Raw genomic sequence first — 17,279 nt, forward strand, 5'->3', positions numbered from 1 at the left:
TGTCCCTCCTACCCAGAGTAATACGGAAGTTCAAGCAAGAAGGCGGAAACCTACTTCTAGTCGCTCCAGCGTGGCCCAGGCGGCACTGGTTCTCCGATCTACAGGGCCTCTTGTTGGATTGTTCCCTTCTACTTCCACAACGACCAGACCCCCTCGTTCAGGGCCCTTGTGTTTACCAGGATTTGGCCCATCTGGCTTTGACGGCATGGCTCTTAAAGCTTCCGTCCTGAGGGCCAAGGGTTTTTCTTAGGCGGTCGTTCAAACTATGTTGAAGGCCCGTAAGCCGGCTTCTGCTCGGATATACCATAGGGTCTGGAATGCTTACTTTACTTGGTGTGCATCTCACAAGTATGACGTTTTCAAGTTTAGTACGGCCAAACTATTGGCCTTTCTACACCAAGGCCTGGATTTAGGCCTGCGTCTGGCCTCCCTCAAGGTTCACATCTTGGCCTTGTCGGTTTGGTTTCAGAGAAAGATCGCTACCCTACCTGATGTCCATACATTCACTCAGTTGTGCTGAGGATTCAGCCTCCTTATGTGCCACCTGTGGCCCCTTGGGATCTGTCGGTGGTCTTGGAGGCTTTACAAGAGTCTCCGTTTGAGCCTCTTACCTCTGCTGACCTTAAATGGCTTTCCCTTAAGGTGTTGTTTTTGCTGGCTATTGCTTCAGCTAGAAGGGTCTCGGACTTGGGTGCCTTATGCTATAAGTCCCCCTATTTGATTTTTCACCGTGACCGGGCGGTTCTTCGAACACGCCCAGGTTATTTACCCAAGGTGGTGTCTTCTTTCCACCTTAACCAGGAGATTGTGGTTCCGGCCTTTAATTCTCCTGAGCTGTCTTCCAAAGAGCGGTCTTTTGGATGTGGTATGGGCTCTCCGTATCTATGTGAAGAGAACTTCCTCCATTAGGAAATCCGATTCTCTTTTTGTGTTGTTTGGTTTTCACAAACGTGGCTGGCCTGCTTCTAAGCAGACATTGGCCAGATGGATTAGAATGGTGATTGCACATGCTTATGTACAGGCTGGTCATACGGTTCCTGCTACCATCAAAGCCCATTCTACTCGGTCGGTTGGACCTTCTTGGGCGGCCCACTGTGGTGCGACCCTTGAACAATTGTGCAAGGCAGCTACGTGGTCCTCGATGAACATGTTTATTAGGTTCTATGCCTTCAATACTGCCGCTTCCCAGGATGCTTCCTTTGGACGACGGGTTCTTGTGCCCGCTACAGTGCGTACCCTCCCGTGAGGAACTGCTTTGGGACATCCCCGATGTGTTTCCTTGTGGAGCCCAGTGTACCTCGCTGCAGAAAACGAGGTTTATGGTAAGAACTTACTGTTGTTAAATCTCTTTCTGTGAGGTACACTGTGCTCCACAAGGCGCCCACCCTGACGCACTTAGCTTTTTTGGGTTGGCATTGGCATAGCCGCTGACACCCTCTCCTGTTGTGAGTGTGTGTTGAAATTGGCTACAAGCGGTTGTCGTCTCTGGTACCTGCTACTGCATTGGGCTGGTTAACTAAACTGAGCTCTCTGGCATGGAGGCGGGGTTATAGAGTAGGTGGCGCTGTGCATCTTGGGAACAGTCTAAAGCTTTGAGCCTGTTGGTGCCTCGGATCAAGATCCTACTCTACACCCCGATTGTATTTCCTTGTGTAGCCCAGTGTACCTCGCAGAAAAAGATTTAACAACTGTAAGTTCTTACCATAAATCTCGTGTGTGTGTGTGTGTGTGTGTGTGTATGTATGTATGTAAGTATGTGTATGTATATATGTATATGTGTGTGTGTGTGTGTGTGTGTGTGTGTGTGTATGTATGTATGTATATATATATATATATATATATATATATATATATATATATATATATATATATATATATATATATAAATAAATAATACAGGTTGAGTATCCCATATCCAAATATTCCGAAATACAGACTTTTTTGAGTGAGATAGTGAAACCTTTGTTTTTTGATGACTCAATGTACACAAACTTTGTTTAATACACCGTTATTAAAAATATTGTATTAAATGACCTTCAGGCTGTGTGTATAAGGTGTATATGAAACATAAATGAATTGAGTGAATGTACACACCCTTTGTTTAATGCATGAAGATGTTCAAAATATTGGCAAAAATTACCTTCAGGCTGTGTGTATAAGGTGTATATGAAACATAAATGCATTCTGTGCTTAGATTTATGTCCCATCGCCATGATATCTCATTATGGTATGCAATTATTCCAAAATACGGAAAAATCCGATATCCAAAATACTTCTGACCCCAAGCATTTTGGATAAGGGATACTCAACCTGTATGTGTGTGTGTGTGTGTGTGTGTAAATATATATATATATATATATATATATATATATATATATATATATATATATATATAAAATATATATATGTGTGTATATATGTATGTGTGTATATGTATGTATATATATATATATATATATATATATATATATATAGGTTGAGTATCCCATATCCAAATATTCCGAAATACGGAATATTCCGAAATACGGACTTTTTTGAGTGAGATAGTGAAACATTTGTTTTTTGAAGGCTCAATGTACACAAACTTTGTTTAATACACAAAGTTATTAAAAATATTGTATTAAATGACCTTCAGGCTGTGTGTATAAGGTGTATGTGAAACATAAATGAATTGTGTGAATGTAGACACACTTTGTTTAATGCACAAAGTTATAAAAAAATATTGGCTAAAATGACCTTCAGGTTGTGTGGATAATGTGTATATGATATATAAATGCATTCTGTGCTTAGATTTAGGTCCCATCACCATAATATCTCATTATGGTATGCAATTATTCCAAAATACGGAAAAATCCCATATCCAAAATACCTCTGGTCCCAAGCATTTTGGATAAGGGAGACTCAACCTGTGTGTGTGTGTGTGTGTGTATGTATGTATGTATGTATGTATGTGTGTGTGTGTGTGTGTGTATATATATATATATATATATATATATATATATATATATATATATATATATATATATATATATATATATATGTATTTTAAAGGTATTAAAAGATCCACAAATATACTGATATGTTCTATAAGTTTCTGGTAAGTTCATTAACCACTTGCCTGGCATGATCGCATCAGATGCGACCATGCCTGCAAGTGCTCTATCTGACTTTGGTGCACAGGATGCGACCAGTCAGATAAACTGTGTCAGCAGCGGCAAGGAAGGGAAACTTCCCTCCGCTGCTGCTGTTAGAGGAATCGGAAGGTCCCACTGCCACCCTGCACTCTCCCCTACTGATTGCCGTGCTGCCGATTTACTGTTGATCGGTCAGCACGGCAGGATCCCCCTCACCTCCCCCCCCCCCCCCCCCCCCCCCCAGCGGCTGCAGACAATGGCAGCCTCTGGGGAGTGTAAATTAGCCATCCCCAGACCCCCCCCCCCCTGTATACCTGGAGGCTGTCCGGGCTTTCAAAATTAAAGCTGCAATGTTTCCGATGTTCCCAATCGATGTTTGATAATATATTTTAAAAAAATATATATATATTTTTTTTTTTTTTTTAAACTAAAATCATTTTGGATTTTTGGATTGGGTTAATTTCATGTTCGTCACCTAATTCACTCATAAAAAACCCCTCCACAATTTCGGAGCGGTTTTTGGCAAAATAAATCGTCCAGTGTTTGACTTTCTGATTGGTATATTCAAATACATCGTTAACTTCTCACCCCACAATCTCACGTCAATGTAATGCTGATGACCGCATACATATCAACAAAGCCTATAGGCAGGATGTAGTAGCGTGCAGGTTGCAGGCTGAATGCTGTCATTTAAAAAAAAAAAATAATTTAGAAGGCAAAAGCATTCCTTGTAAAAGTCTGTTGCTTTAAAAAAAAAAAAAAGGTTGCGTTCGGCTGGCAACCCACCCCTCAAGCAAACTCTGACGCTATTACATCCCGCTTTATGTATCCCTAAAGCAGAAGCCTTAACTGCTACTATATAGGGAAATTCTGTGATTGGGGGCTTTGGTGTAAAGAAAGCCAAAAGTCAAGACAGAGTTGTCTCTGATGTTGCTAAAATGGAAGCTGCCATTAAATAAACAGTACAGTGAATCTATAAATGCTAGTAGCAGAGACCACGGCATCCTAGTTAAAGAGGAAAAATGAAATATTTGCATTTCTGTTTTTATTTCAATACATTTCTAGGTCCTATAACTGCCTCAAATCTTTTCTTTTATAGAATTAGCTAATGATTTTTCTTTGGGGAAATATCTGGTGTTGCAATAATTAAAATTATATTTCAAGTGTATAGTAAGGAAAACTAGCCTCATTATGTTATCTAGTATCCATAATGGTTCTAATATCCTAACTGTATGTTTTCAGGTAGAGGTTTTTATTTCTTTTCTAATACACAAATTGTAGGACTATAGGCTCCTGTCTTTGCTAACCCCAGACACAGGCTTTCTAGGCAGGCCATTTCATTCATGCCACAGAGTGACGTCGGTAATATACTTGCATTTGTTCGTGGATAGAATTACCTCATGAGACAACTGTATGATAGGCCTGCCGTTTCTCTTTATCAAATGGTGCAAAACCCATCAGCTTTGTATTCTATATGAATTCTGTTGATATTACTTTGACAAAAGTAAGGTGAAGAAATAGGATGTCAGCTGTATGTCTAAAAAGAGGTCCTGTCTTTCAAGGAAATAAGTAGCATTCTCCTTGGTCATAAGATGAAGAAATACTTTGCGTGAGAGTGTATTCCCATGAAACATTGTCGCCTTCATCACTCTTAGTTACTGTATCTAGAAAAAAACTTTTTTTGCCAATGGACCTAATATATCTTTTGGTGTTGAATCTGATGCACACTTTGTATACAAGCCACAGAATCCCAGTCACAATGCAGGTTATTGAAAATGGGTGGGTGAGGTGGGTTCCTGCGCACTATCTATGCTGCCTAGCGTGAGGTCCTATCCTGATGTGTCACCACACACCTATACCAGATTGAATACAAAAAGAAAAATTGGATAGAACCTGCTGTGGGCGCAACGTGTGGATAACGATGATGTTACACCGTGGGGTCAAAGTACAAAGTTATTTAGGTGAGAGAATTTCTTCGCTGCTCTCCAAAAAGTCCTTCATCCGGTGAGTTCTTCTCCCTCAAACGATGTTGTATGCGGAGAAAACACAAATTGTACACAAGAGTTCAAAAAATGGGGAATTTCTCCCAATGCAGATAGTTCAGAGTGATGGTGACTTCTCCTCGGACTCTATGGACTACGATGTGGTGGGAAAGTGTGGAGATATCCGTATGGGTTCACCCTGGTGTTTCAAAGTAAACTTGGCCTCTCACATGTGTGCTTACTTTCATGCAAATGAAAAAGGCCTATAAAGGTTTCTTTATAGCCCCCTAGGGGTATTCTTGGTACCGAAAGTGGGTACACTCCAAACATTCACATGCAGACACTTCTGAAAGGATGCTCACATCTAGGCTTACTTCAGAAGGCGCCGTACTTTCATGTAACGGTATCTTTATCCCAGCAGGCTGGATGGCCGTCCTCATTCACCTCCTTTGTTTCGTATTTAGGCTCGATGTAAAGCACAGAAACGGAGGGATGTATGAGGTTTCAATACATTTATTTTATAAAAATCAACGTGAATCAATAAAAACAAATTCTGAATGGTATACCACAACAAGCAATCTCATTGATGTTATCCCAGCAAGGTCAAAAAGGTGAGAAAAAAGATGTTAACCCGGGATGTCTCACCGTATTCTTGCTGATAGGGATGATGGGAGTGGTACCTCAGATCCTCACATGCTCCAACGCGTTTCGACTATTAAGTCTTTTTCAAGGTCGAGAAGTCACCATCACTCTGAACTATCTGCATTGGGAGAAATTCCCCATTTTTTGAACTCTTGTGTACAATTTGTGTTTTCTCCGCATACAACATCGTTTGAGGGAGAAGAACTCACCGGATGAAGGACTTTTTGGAGAGCAGCGAAGAAATTCTCTCACCTAAATAACTTTGTACTTTGACCCCACGGTGTAACATCATCGTTATCCACACGTTGCGCCCACAATGCAGGTTATGCTGGGAATGAATATAGTTGGCAGTGATCATTAAGTTTATGCGCGAAGATGAGACTAGAGTCCAATGTTGAATTCTCCCTCAGTTACACCATACCTTTTTGAAAATCTGGAATTGTAACAATGTCTGTAGTGATGTGAGCACATAAGGGAAGTACCTGCCACTTATAAATCGCTAGGCTGCTCCTTACCCCAGTCCCATACATTGCTGTGCATACCATTGGAAGATGCTCACTGTACTACTTCACTGCTACTCTGGAAGTGTGTGCGCTGCACATTAAAGATGGGAGTCAATAGAACTAAACAACTTTTTGCTTACTGTGTTAGTTGCTTTGTTTTATATTTAATATTTTTACATGTCTGTAATGGTGGCTGTCTACTGGGCAGCTGAACATGTTCAAGAGCAGTACTAAATGCATGTGTGTTAGCATGGTGCTCCTGAGAAACTTTTGACATCAAGGGTTCCGCTTTCAGTATATTGGCTCTGAATGAGTAAATGATATCCGTTTCACATACAGTACCACTGCCTACAACAATTGCTACTTTAAGCAATGCCGAAGACACCTGATCCCGAAGGAGGGGAACTGTGCTATGCAGTGTGTGTATATATAATACTAGGTGATTCATCGCGCCCTACGGGCTCGCTTTACACCGTCACAAGGGGCCATGCCCCCTTAACCCCTGCACGTCCTTTGGGCGGGCAATTTTGTATTATATGGAGTAAGACCTTCAAGCATAATGTTAGTGGTTTAAATAGTTTACGGCCAAAGGGCTCGCGATGGTCAAGGGGGCATAGGCCCTTGCGACGGCATGAAGAGCGGATGCAGGACACGATGAATGACCTACTGTGTTAATAATGTTATGTTGACATAATTTTACCACATACAGTGTGTGTGTTGGGAGATTATTATATAGCCCCTTCCCCTATATAACGTCACATACACAGTGTGCGTGCTGGGGACTTATCCCTCATAACAGTATATGGTATTAGCCTCTCACCTGCTTCATTGTCTCCGCACACTACAGACTCTCACTCTGCACCAGAAACGGCAACCACCATGTTCCTTCCTGGACGCACAAGGCATGCCAGGAATTGTAGTCTCCCCACAGCACTGCCATGACGTCACAGTGACGCGCAACCGCTGCATTCTATCGTGGCAGATACACATATACCCCACAGTGCCAGATATGCCTCACAATGCCATATATACATATGCCCCACCCCAGTGCCATATATACATATGCCCCACCCCAGTGCCATATATACATATGCCCCACCCCAGTGCCATATATACATATGCCCCACCCCAGTGCCATATATACATATGCCCCACCCCAGTGCCATATATACATATGCCCCACCCCAGTGCCATATATACATATGCCCCACCACACACCTTCCACCTCCCGCTACAGCTGTGTCAGGGTCGGGGGATGGAGAGAAGAGCGGAGCGTGGACTCATCCCTCAGTGCTGCTCAGTCAGACTCTGGTGGTCTCTACGGCGGTGGCATGTATCTTGTCATATGGGGTGCTAGTTCGTTAGGCAATCAGGAACCGCGGCTGCCGTTCCGCAAGCTCTACTTGGCTAACGAACCGGTGCTCAGTTGAGAAGATACACGCCGTGGCCGGAGACCGTCTGACTGAGCAGCACTGAGGGACGGGACCGCGCTGCGCTCTCCTCTCCTTCCCTGACACAGCAGCGGGCTGGGAAGGGAAGGAGAGCACATCAGCGGCTTTTACAGTAATAGCCATTAACGGTGGCTATGGTGTGTGTGTGTGTGTGTGGCGGCCTGCGGTTATGGCGTACCGGCGGTTAGATTCTTAACGGTACGCCATACATGAGCATACCGCCACACTTGCAGGCCTGGTCTCTCCTATCCAGATCTGTGACTCTATGACTCAGAGCTCCTAGCCACGCCCAGCGTTAGCAAATGAATCATAGTCGCAGATCTGGACAAATACATAGGAGATAATATTTAGTTCTTATTCAGGTGGTATTAGTTATGTTTTTGAAGACTGTGGCTAGTACACTTTAACACTGCCAGTGTGGAGACATAAGTAGAATAAACAGGTATTGCTGACAAGTGTCATTGTGTAACTACCATTTGGATTTGTTACTTGGTAAAAGGTGTATGGTTGGTTTGTTTTTTGTTTCATCAATTATTTTGACTTTTGTTCTCCCAGTTTTTTTTTCTCAATAGTATTTTATATAGAACTATAGCAATAAATAAATAGATTTCAGGCATAGTTGATGACTGAAACGTGACGATGACAGAGTTCAAACATCAAATATAATAATAGCACAAGTGCTTTGTGGCCTAGCCATACCAAAACAAACTGTTGCTAAATACTTGGTTAGGGATGTGCTGCAACACTGACTGACTGGTTTCAGCTGCTGTACTGCTCACCTCCTGGGACAGATGGCTGATACAGGTGCCCAGCTTCCTGTCTCATCTAGTATAACAAGTATAACTTGTTTTAAAATATAATGACAAATGAGAAAAGCCCCTTTGCTTCTCATTGTGTGGCCATAATTGTATATGGGCATTCTGTATCCCGTGTTGCTAAACTTTTCCATTCCTTAATAATTAGCTGGCATGTATTTGCATAGCGGTTATGAAGACAATTGGCCTGATTCAGGTTTTTAAGCAAAGCAAAAAAAAAGCACACAACTGGGAAAAACCATGTTGCTCAACATGGTTTTGCCTAGTTGTGTGCTTTTCTTAGAAACCTGAATCAGGCCCAATGTTTGGGAAATAGTGAATGAACACCCATTAATGTGAAGAACTATACATTTTATTTCACTTACTTTACTATGATCTTATGAGTAAACACCCTTATAAAAAGATAAAAAAAAAAGTGTGTGCGTGTTCACCAATTGCTGACTTAAATAATGATAAATTTGACACAAGGAAGGGCACAGTCTCTTTTTTTGGAAGATTTCTCATTATTTCCATCTATCAACTACTAACTACGTTTCCAAAAAAGTTGGCAGTTTCAATGGAACAACTATGTAATCCATGAATACCGGAAGTTGGAGGTTTTTCTCTTTTTTTTCTTTTTCTTTTTTTTTAGTACTCCAACTCTGAAAATTAAAAATGGCAGAAGTCTTTATGCTTAATTCTAATCACTTTAACTTTCAGAATGTAATTTAAGTCTATTCCTCCATATTTTAAATTGACCACCTGCCCCTTTTTCTCTTTTTGTTTGCAGAACACTACATCATCTGGCCTGAACATGAGAATAGCAGGTTTGTTGTGGTTTTGAATATGTAGTATATGAATTATTCAAAAATGAGTATCTCTTCAGTGATTGATATTATTTGCAGATTGTCATTAAGGGCTGTGTTCAGCAAGCAAACCAGCGTTTTGCAATCATTTAAATATCCCCGCTATTTAGCAAAGGGTAATGTGATTATCTACTCCGTTAATACCACAGTCCTACAATATCGCACTGTAGAGAACAAGCCATTGCTCTCGACAGTACTTTAACAACTTTTTTCTCTTACATCCTAGGGGATGCTGGGGTCCATATTAGTACCATGGGGTATAGACGGGTCCACCAGGAGCCATTGGCACTTTAAGAGTTTGAGAGTGTGGGCTGGCTCCTCCCTCTATGCCCCTTCTACCAGACTCAGGGGTAAATTTACTAAGATGGGAGTTCTATTTAAGATGGGATGTTGCTCATAGCAACCAATCAAATTCCAGGTATCTTCTAGAAGGTGCTCGATAACTGAGAAGTAGAATCTGATTGGTTGCTATAGGCAACATCCCATCTTAAATAGTACTCCCATCTTAGTAAATTTACCCCTCAGTTTAGAAAATGTGCCCAGAGAAGCCGGTCACAGCTAGGGGAGCTCTCCAGAGTTTTTATTATTTTACAGGGAGGCTGCTGGCAACAGCCGCCCTGCTTTGTGTGACTGAGGTGGGGAGTAGTGTCCGCCCTGTGGGGTCTGAGCCACTATCTTGGATACTATGGAGAAATGTGATGTTGAATTGTTTTTACGTAACATTCATGATTCAGCAGGATTTCTGGTAGAATCCATGAAAGACCTGGGTTCCATGGCTGCAGGAATTTCTTCCATGTCAGTATCAGCTCGTCGAGGACTGTGGTAGCACCAGTGGTCTGCCGACGTGGAATCCAGGAGAAGTGTGGAGACCCTACCTTACACAGGTCAGGCTCTCTTTGGGGAAGCGTTAGATGCGTTGATCTCCACGGCTACGAATGGTAAGTCACCCTTTCTTCCCTCAGCTACACCTGTTTCGAAGAAACCCTTTTCAGTTACATCACAGCCCTTTCGGTCTAACAAGCCCAGAAAGCCCAAGCCGTCCAACACCTTCTTTCGGGGAGGTCGGCCCAAGTCCAAGAAACATGCGGCTGCTGGTTCTCAGGAACAGAAACCTGCTTCAGGTACACCAAAGTCCTCCGCATGACGCACTGCACGCCACGAAGGTGGGGCCGGTGGGAGCGAGACTCGGACATTTCAGCCATGTCTGGGTGTCCTCCGGCCTGGACCCCTGGGTGCAAGATATTGTGTCCCAGGGGTACAGGCTGGAATTTCAAAATCTCCCTCCTCACCGATTTTTCAGATGAGGCTTACCAGCTTTGCTGGCAGACAGGACTGTCCTGCAAGAAGTCGTCCAGAAGTTTGTGGAGGCACAGGTCATTGTGCCAGTGCCACCTCATATGCAAAACAAAGGTTACTATTCAAACCTTTTCGTGGTACCGAAAACCGGATGGTTGGGTCAGGCCCATTCTGAACTTAAAATCACTAAACCCCTTTCTGAGGGAGTTCAAGATCAAAATGGAGTCTCTAAGGGCAGTGATATCAGGTCTGGAGGAGGGGGAATTCCTAGTATCCCTGGATATCAAGGATGCGTACCTCCATATTCCGATTTGTCTGCCGCATCATTATCTTCGATTCGCACTGTTGGGACTGTCACTTTCAGTTCCAGGCCCTCCCATTCGGCTTCTCCACAGCACCGAGGGTATTCACCAAGGTGATGGCGGAAATGATGATTCTCCTCCGCAGACTGGGTGAACATAATTCTGTATCTGGACGATCTGCTGATAAAGGCATCATCCAAGGAGAAGCTGTTACGGTCCATAGCACTCACGACCCAGCTTCTCGGGGAACATGGTTTGGATCCTGAATCTTCCAAAATCGCATTTGGAACCAACCAGGAGGTTGTCCTTTCTGGTAATGATCCTCGACACGGAGGTGCAGAGGTTGTTTCTCCAAGAGGAAAAGGCGTTGGTGATTAAAATGATGGTCCGGGATGTCCTGAAGCCAGCCCAGGTGTCAGTTCATCAGTGCATTCGCCTTCTGGGGAAGATGGTGGCCTCTTACGAGGCTCTGCAGTACAGGAGGTTTCACGCTCTGTCCTTCCAACTGGATCGCCTGGACAAGTGGTCGGGATCAAATCTACACATGCACCAGAGAATACGTCTGTTGCCAAAGGCCAGGATTTCACTCCTCTGGTGGCTGCAATTACCTCACCTTCTGGAGGGCCGCAGGTTCGGGTTTCAGGACTGGATCCTTCTAACCACGGATGCAAGTCTCCAGGGCTGGGGCGCAGTCACTCAAGGGGTAACCTTCCAAGGAAGGTGGTTAAGTCTGGAAGCCGGCCAGCCGATAAACATTCTGGCAAAAAAAAAAACGTCTACAACGGTATTCTCCAAGCGGCCCATCTTCTGAGAGATCGGGCCATTCAAGTGCAGTCGGACAATGTAATAACAGTGGCTTACATAAACCGACAGAGCGGAACGAAGAGCAGAGCTGCAATGGCAGAGGTAACCAGAATCATCCTCTGGGCAGAAACCACGCGTTGGCGCTGTCAGCAATCTTCATTCTGGGAGTAGACAACTGGGAAGCGGACTTCCTCAGCAGACACGATCTCCATTCAGGGGAGTGGGGTCTCCATCCGGAGGTGTTCAAGGAGGTAACAGATCTTTGGGGCGTACCCCAGATCGACATGATGGCCTCTCGTCTCAACAAGAAGCTTCAGCAATATTGTTCCAGGTCGAGGGACCCGCAAGCTGTGGCGGTGGACGCCCTAGTGACTCCGTGGGTGTTCCAGTCGGTGTACGGGTTTCCTCCACTCCCACTCATCCCAAGAGTTCTAAACCTCATAAGGAGAACAAGGGTTCAAGCGATTCTCACCGCTCCAGACTGGCCGAGAAGGGCTTGGTACGCGGATCTTCTGGATCTACTGCAAGAAGAGCCGAGGCCTCTTCCTCTTCGGGAGGACCTGCTGCAGCAGGGGCCGTTCGCCTATCAAGACTTAACGCGGCTACGATTGGCGGCATGGAGGTTGAACGCCTGAGACTAGCTCGGAAGGGCATTCCGAACAAGGTTATTCCTACCCTGATACAGGCTAGGATAGGAGTGACGTCTAAACATTACCATCGAATTTGGGAAAAAATATGTATCTTGGTGTGAGTCCAAGATATTTCCTGCGGTGGAGTTTCAACTGGCATGGTTTCTCCTCTTCCTACAAGCTGGTGTGGATATGGGCCTTAAGTTGGGATCTGTGAAGGTCCAGATTTTGACCGTATCCATTTTCTTCCAGAAACAATTGACTGCCCTCCCTGAGGTTCAGACCCTTTTTGAATGGAGTTCTGCACATCCAGCCTCCCTTTGTACCGCCTACGGCGCCTTGGGACCTTAACGTTGTGTTGCATGCATATTATACGGCAGGCTTGCCGTGTCCTACGTCTGTCAAGGCCCACTCTACTCGTGAGGTGGGGTCTTCCTGGGTCGGCTGCCCAGGGTTTCTCGGCGTTACAACTTTGCGAGCTGCAACTTGGTCTTTTTCGAACACGTTTGCAAAGTTTTACAAGTTCGATACTTTGGCCTCTGAAGATCTGAAGTTCAGTCAATCAGTTCTGCAGGAGCCTCCGCGCTCTCCCTCCTGTTCTGGGAGCTTTGGTACATCCCCATGGTACTAATGTGGACCCCAGCATCCTCTAGGACGTAAGAGAAAATAGGATTTTGGTTACCTACCGGTAAATTCTTTTCTCGTAGTCCGTAGAATATGCTGGGCGCCCGCCCAGTGCTTCATTTTCCTGCAATTATCTGGTTCAGTACGACTTTGTTTAGTTGAGTACTGCATTGTTACTTGGTAAGTACTGTTTCAGCGGTTGCTGAGTTTTCAAGCTGAGTTAGCTTGATGTGACTTGTATGTGTGAGCTAGTGTGAATCTCACCACTATCTGTGTTTAAATCCTTCTCTCGAATATGTCCGTCTCCTCGGGCACAGTTTCTAGACTGAGTCTGGTAGGAGGGACATAGAGGGAGGAGGCAGCCCCCGCTCTCTCAAACTCTTAAAGTGCCAATGGCTCCTGGTAGACCCGCCTATATCCCATGGTACTAATGTGGACCCCAGCATTCTCTACGGACTACGAGAAAAGGATTTACATATATATTTATATTTATGTATGTATGTATGTATATGTGTGTGTATATATATATATATATATATATTTGTGTGTGTGTATGTATATGTATGTATGTATGTATATGTATATATATATATATATATATATATATATATATATATATATATATATATATATATATATTTATTTATTTATTTCTATTTGGAAGATGGAGGAGCATGTGGGGTAAGTATTGAAGTCAGAGAATGCTATAGGGGCATGTGCAGAGCAGGCAGTCTTTTTGGACTTCCGCAAGGGCTGCCTGCAGGGCCTGCGTGGTGTGGGGTTTTTTTTCCCGGTTTTTTTTACACTGAATACAGGGAATAAAATTGAGAAAAAAAGTCATGTCAGTGTTGTCTGAACAATTTTCAGAACAACATCTGCACTATTGCTGAATAGATCCCGAAGTCCCAAAATTATTAGACCAGGAACAAGCTTTATCAGGTTACTCTGTGTCCTGCTTGCAGCAGGATTAGAGGTTTGGAAATAAAACTTCCATAACAAATCTTATAAGTCCTGCTGTTTTTCTCACCAAAATAGTTGGACTAAAGCATACATGTACATGAATAACGTATACATTTTCCACGTTTTGACTGACTCAAATGGCTCAGGGAAGGGTTAGTAAACCGATGTACACTTCCTCTTGGCTTTAACACATGTATGCACACACAAATTAAACCTGCCGTATATACTCGAGTATAAGTTGACCTGAATATAAGCCGAGGCACTTAATTTTACCACAAAAACCTGGGAAAACTTATTGACTCGAGTATAAGCTTAGGGTGGGAAATGCAGCTCTAGCCGTACATAGCCCTCACACTGCCAGATATGCCCCCCTCATAGTGCCAGATATGCCCCCCCCCCCAAGTGTCAAATATGCTCCGCCAGTGCCAGTTACTTACCTTCCGCTTCTCCCGCGCTGTCTTGTGAAGGAGGGACGCGGAGGGCACAGCGCGCGCCTCTCCTGTGTCTCCGGCGGCCGCGGCGGGTCTGTTAAATGAAGTGCCGGTTCTTGAGCCAATCAGAGCTCACGAACAGTTACTTCCTTTAATAGAGCCGCCACTGCCGCCGGAGACGCAGGAGGGACACAGGAGAGGCGCGCGCTGTGCCGTGTCCCTCCTTCCTACTGCACTAACTGCCCTCCGTTTCCCCACTCCTTCCCTGCACTGACTCGAGAATAAGCCGAGGGGGCTTTTTCAGCACAAAAAAAAAGTGCTGAAAAAGTCGGCTTATACTCGAGTATATACGGTAAGTATTTAGCAGTGCTGTTGCAAAGTTTGCTAAGCTGTTTGAGGCTCCTTAGATATTAAATAGTGAAACATGAATTTCCTTCTGCTTTGTAAATATTGGCTTAGTGATAGGTTGAAGATGTAGCTGGAGTACAATAAATAAAATAAAACTTGTTTCAGATTTATTTATTTTTTTGTTTCCTAGATTATGTTATGGTAAATATACTTAAACTAACTTCAAGTGCACCACAAAATGTTTAAACTAGTATAACGCAGCACATTACTGCAAGAAAAATATATATCTAACATACATTGTATGGCATTAAAAAGTAAACACTGCACTTTAAATGGTCTATCATATCATACCTAGGGCCTGATTCAGAGATGGACGCAGCTGCAGTACAACTGAGAGTATATGCAAATGCTAGTAACCATTGGCCACCGAGGTGCCCGACGGACGACGCGGTGGCGGGGGGAGTGAAGTTTCTTTACTGCCCCCATCACCTGGCCCATAGCCCTGCATGCTAATGTGGACAGTATTGTCTATATTGGCTTGCAGGCATAAATGAGCCAGCACCAATGATGAACAAGCGCGGGGCCACGCATCGTTCATCATTGGTGCATACACACTGAGCGATATGAATGATATCTCGTTCATTAATGAACGAGATCATTCATATCTTTCTCTTACGTCATAGAGGATACTGGGGTCCACATTAGTACCATGGGGTATAGACTGGTCCACTAGAAGCCTTGGACACTTTAAGAAATCAATAGTGTGCACTTGCTCCTTCCTCTATGCCCCTCCTAGCAGACTCAGTTTAGATAATGTGCCCGGAGGAGCCGGTCATGCTTAGGGAAGCTCCTGAAGAGTTTTCTACATTTATTTTTTCTATTTTGTTTTCAGGCAGGGCTGATTGGCACTAGCCTGCCTGCTTCGTGGGACTTAGGGGGGGAGAACGGCCCAACTTCCTGGAGAGTTAATGGTCCCGTTTCTCTGCTGACAGGACACTGAGCTCCTGAGGGAGTTATTCGCAAGCCACGGTGCAGCGTACCCTCCCGCAGCACAACACCGCCCCTAACAGAGCCAGAAGAGTGGTGAGTAGAGCACCGGCGTCTGTTAGCGGGTCGCCGGCAGGTATGGCAGCACAAGGGTAGGAGCGCAGCACCGAGTACAGGCTGCGCTTCAGGGGGTTCAGAAGGGCATGCGGCTACGTGTGTCCTGTTGTGAGGGGTGTGCTGAGCCCCCAATGATATCCACACAGCTGAGTGCCTTTCTTCTCCTGGAGACTCACTACCTGTACCCAGGATAGTGCTCATTCACAGGCTAGTGGAGCAGAACCCCCATGGTTAGCTTCCATTAAAGGGATATCGAATACTTCAACTAAATTATCCAATAGCGAGAAAGAGACACAAATTTTAAGAGTCTATGGATGAACTGATAAATAGAGATTTAGTTCCCATACCAGTGTCTCAAACCCCTGCCATTTGCCCACAAAAACGTTCTCTGGCCCAGCTCATGCAGGATGACCTTGATGACGATACATCAGATCCAGAGGAGGCTGAGGTGGATGCGAGCGGGGGAGATGCTGTCTTATCACAGGGCATACAGGCCCTGATAGAGGCTATCAAAAATGTCCTGCACATTCCTGACGAGACGGCGGAGGTAGAGGAGGAATCATTTTTTCTCTAACGTCCTAGTGGATGCTGGGGACTCCGTAAGGACCATGGGGAATAGACGGGCTCCGCGGGAGACATGGGCACTTTAAGAAAATATTTAGATTCTGGTGTGCTCTGGCTCCTCCCTCTGTCCCTCCTCCAGACCTCAGTTTGAATCTGTGCCCGGACGAGCTGGGTGCTGTTCAGTGAGCTCTCCTGAGCTTGCTGTAAGAAAGTATTTTGTTAGGTTTTTTATTTTCAGGGAGCTCTGCTGGCAACAGACTCCCTGCATCGTGGGACTGAGGGGAGAGAAGCAGCCCTACTCTCTGCAGATAGGTCCTGCTTCTTAGGCTACTGGACACCATTAGCTCCAGAGGGATCGTACACAGGATCTCACCCTCGTCGTCCGATCCCAGAGCCGCGCCGCCGTCCCCCTCGCAGAGCCGGAAGACAGAAGCCGGGTGAGCATAAGAAGCAAGAAGACTTCGAAATCGGCGGCAGAAGACTCCAGTCTTCACTGAGGTAGCGCACAGCACTGCAGCTGTGCGCCATTGCTCCCACACACACCCACCCACATACTCCGGTCACTGTAAGGGTGCAGGGTGCAGGGGAGGGCGCCCTGGGCAGCAATTAGGACTTCTTTGGCAAAAGTTTGATTAATATACAGTTGGGCACTGTATATATGTATGAGCCCCCGCCAAGAAAATGTATGTTTAAGCGGGACAGAAGCCCGCCGTCGAGGGGGCAGGGCTTCTTCCTCAGCACTCACCAGCGCCATGTTTTTTCTCCACAGCACCGCTGAGAGGAAGCTCCCCAGCCTCTCCCCTGCAGATACACGGTAGAAGAGGGTAAAAAGAGGGGGGGGGGGG

General features: G+C 44.8%; 1 protein-coding gene across 7 annotated transcripts in view; it reads left to right on the plus strand.

Annotated features, from left to right (window-relative positions):
• FAM3C (FAM3 metabolism regulating signaling molecule C) overlaps positions 1-17,279 on the plus strand; it is a 167,290-nt gene that overhangs the window by 65,103 nt on the left and 84,908 nt on the right. For all 7 annotated transcript variants that reach the window (XM_063927202.1, XM_063927201.1, XM_063927205.1 and 4 more), the window contains one exon: positions 9,297-9,333. In XM_063927202.1, coding sequence (XP_063783272.1) covers positions 9,321-9,333 — 13 coding nt within the window. In that variant the 5' untranslated portion in view covers positions 9,297-9,320. The remainder of the gene's footprint in view (positions 1-9,296; positions 9,334-17,279) is intronic.

The sequence above is a fragment of the Pseudophryne corroboree genome, chromosome 6, assembly GCF_028390025.1.
Source record: "Pseudophryne corroboree isolate aPseCor3 chromosome 6, aPseCor3.hap2, whole genome shotgun sequence".
Classification (NCBI taxonomy): Eukaryota; Metazoa; Chordata; class Amphibia; order Anura; family Myobatrachidae; genus Pseudophryne; species Pseudophryne corroboree.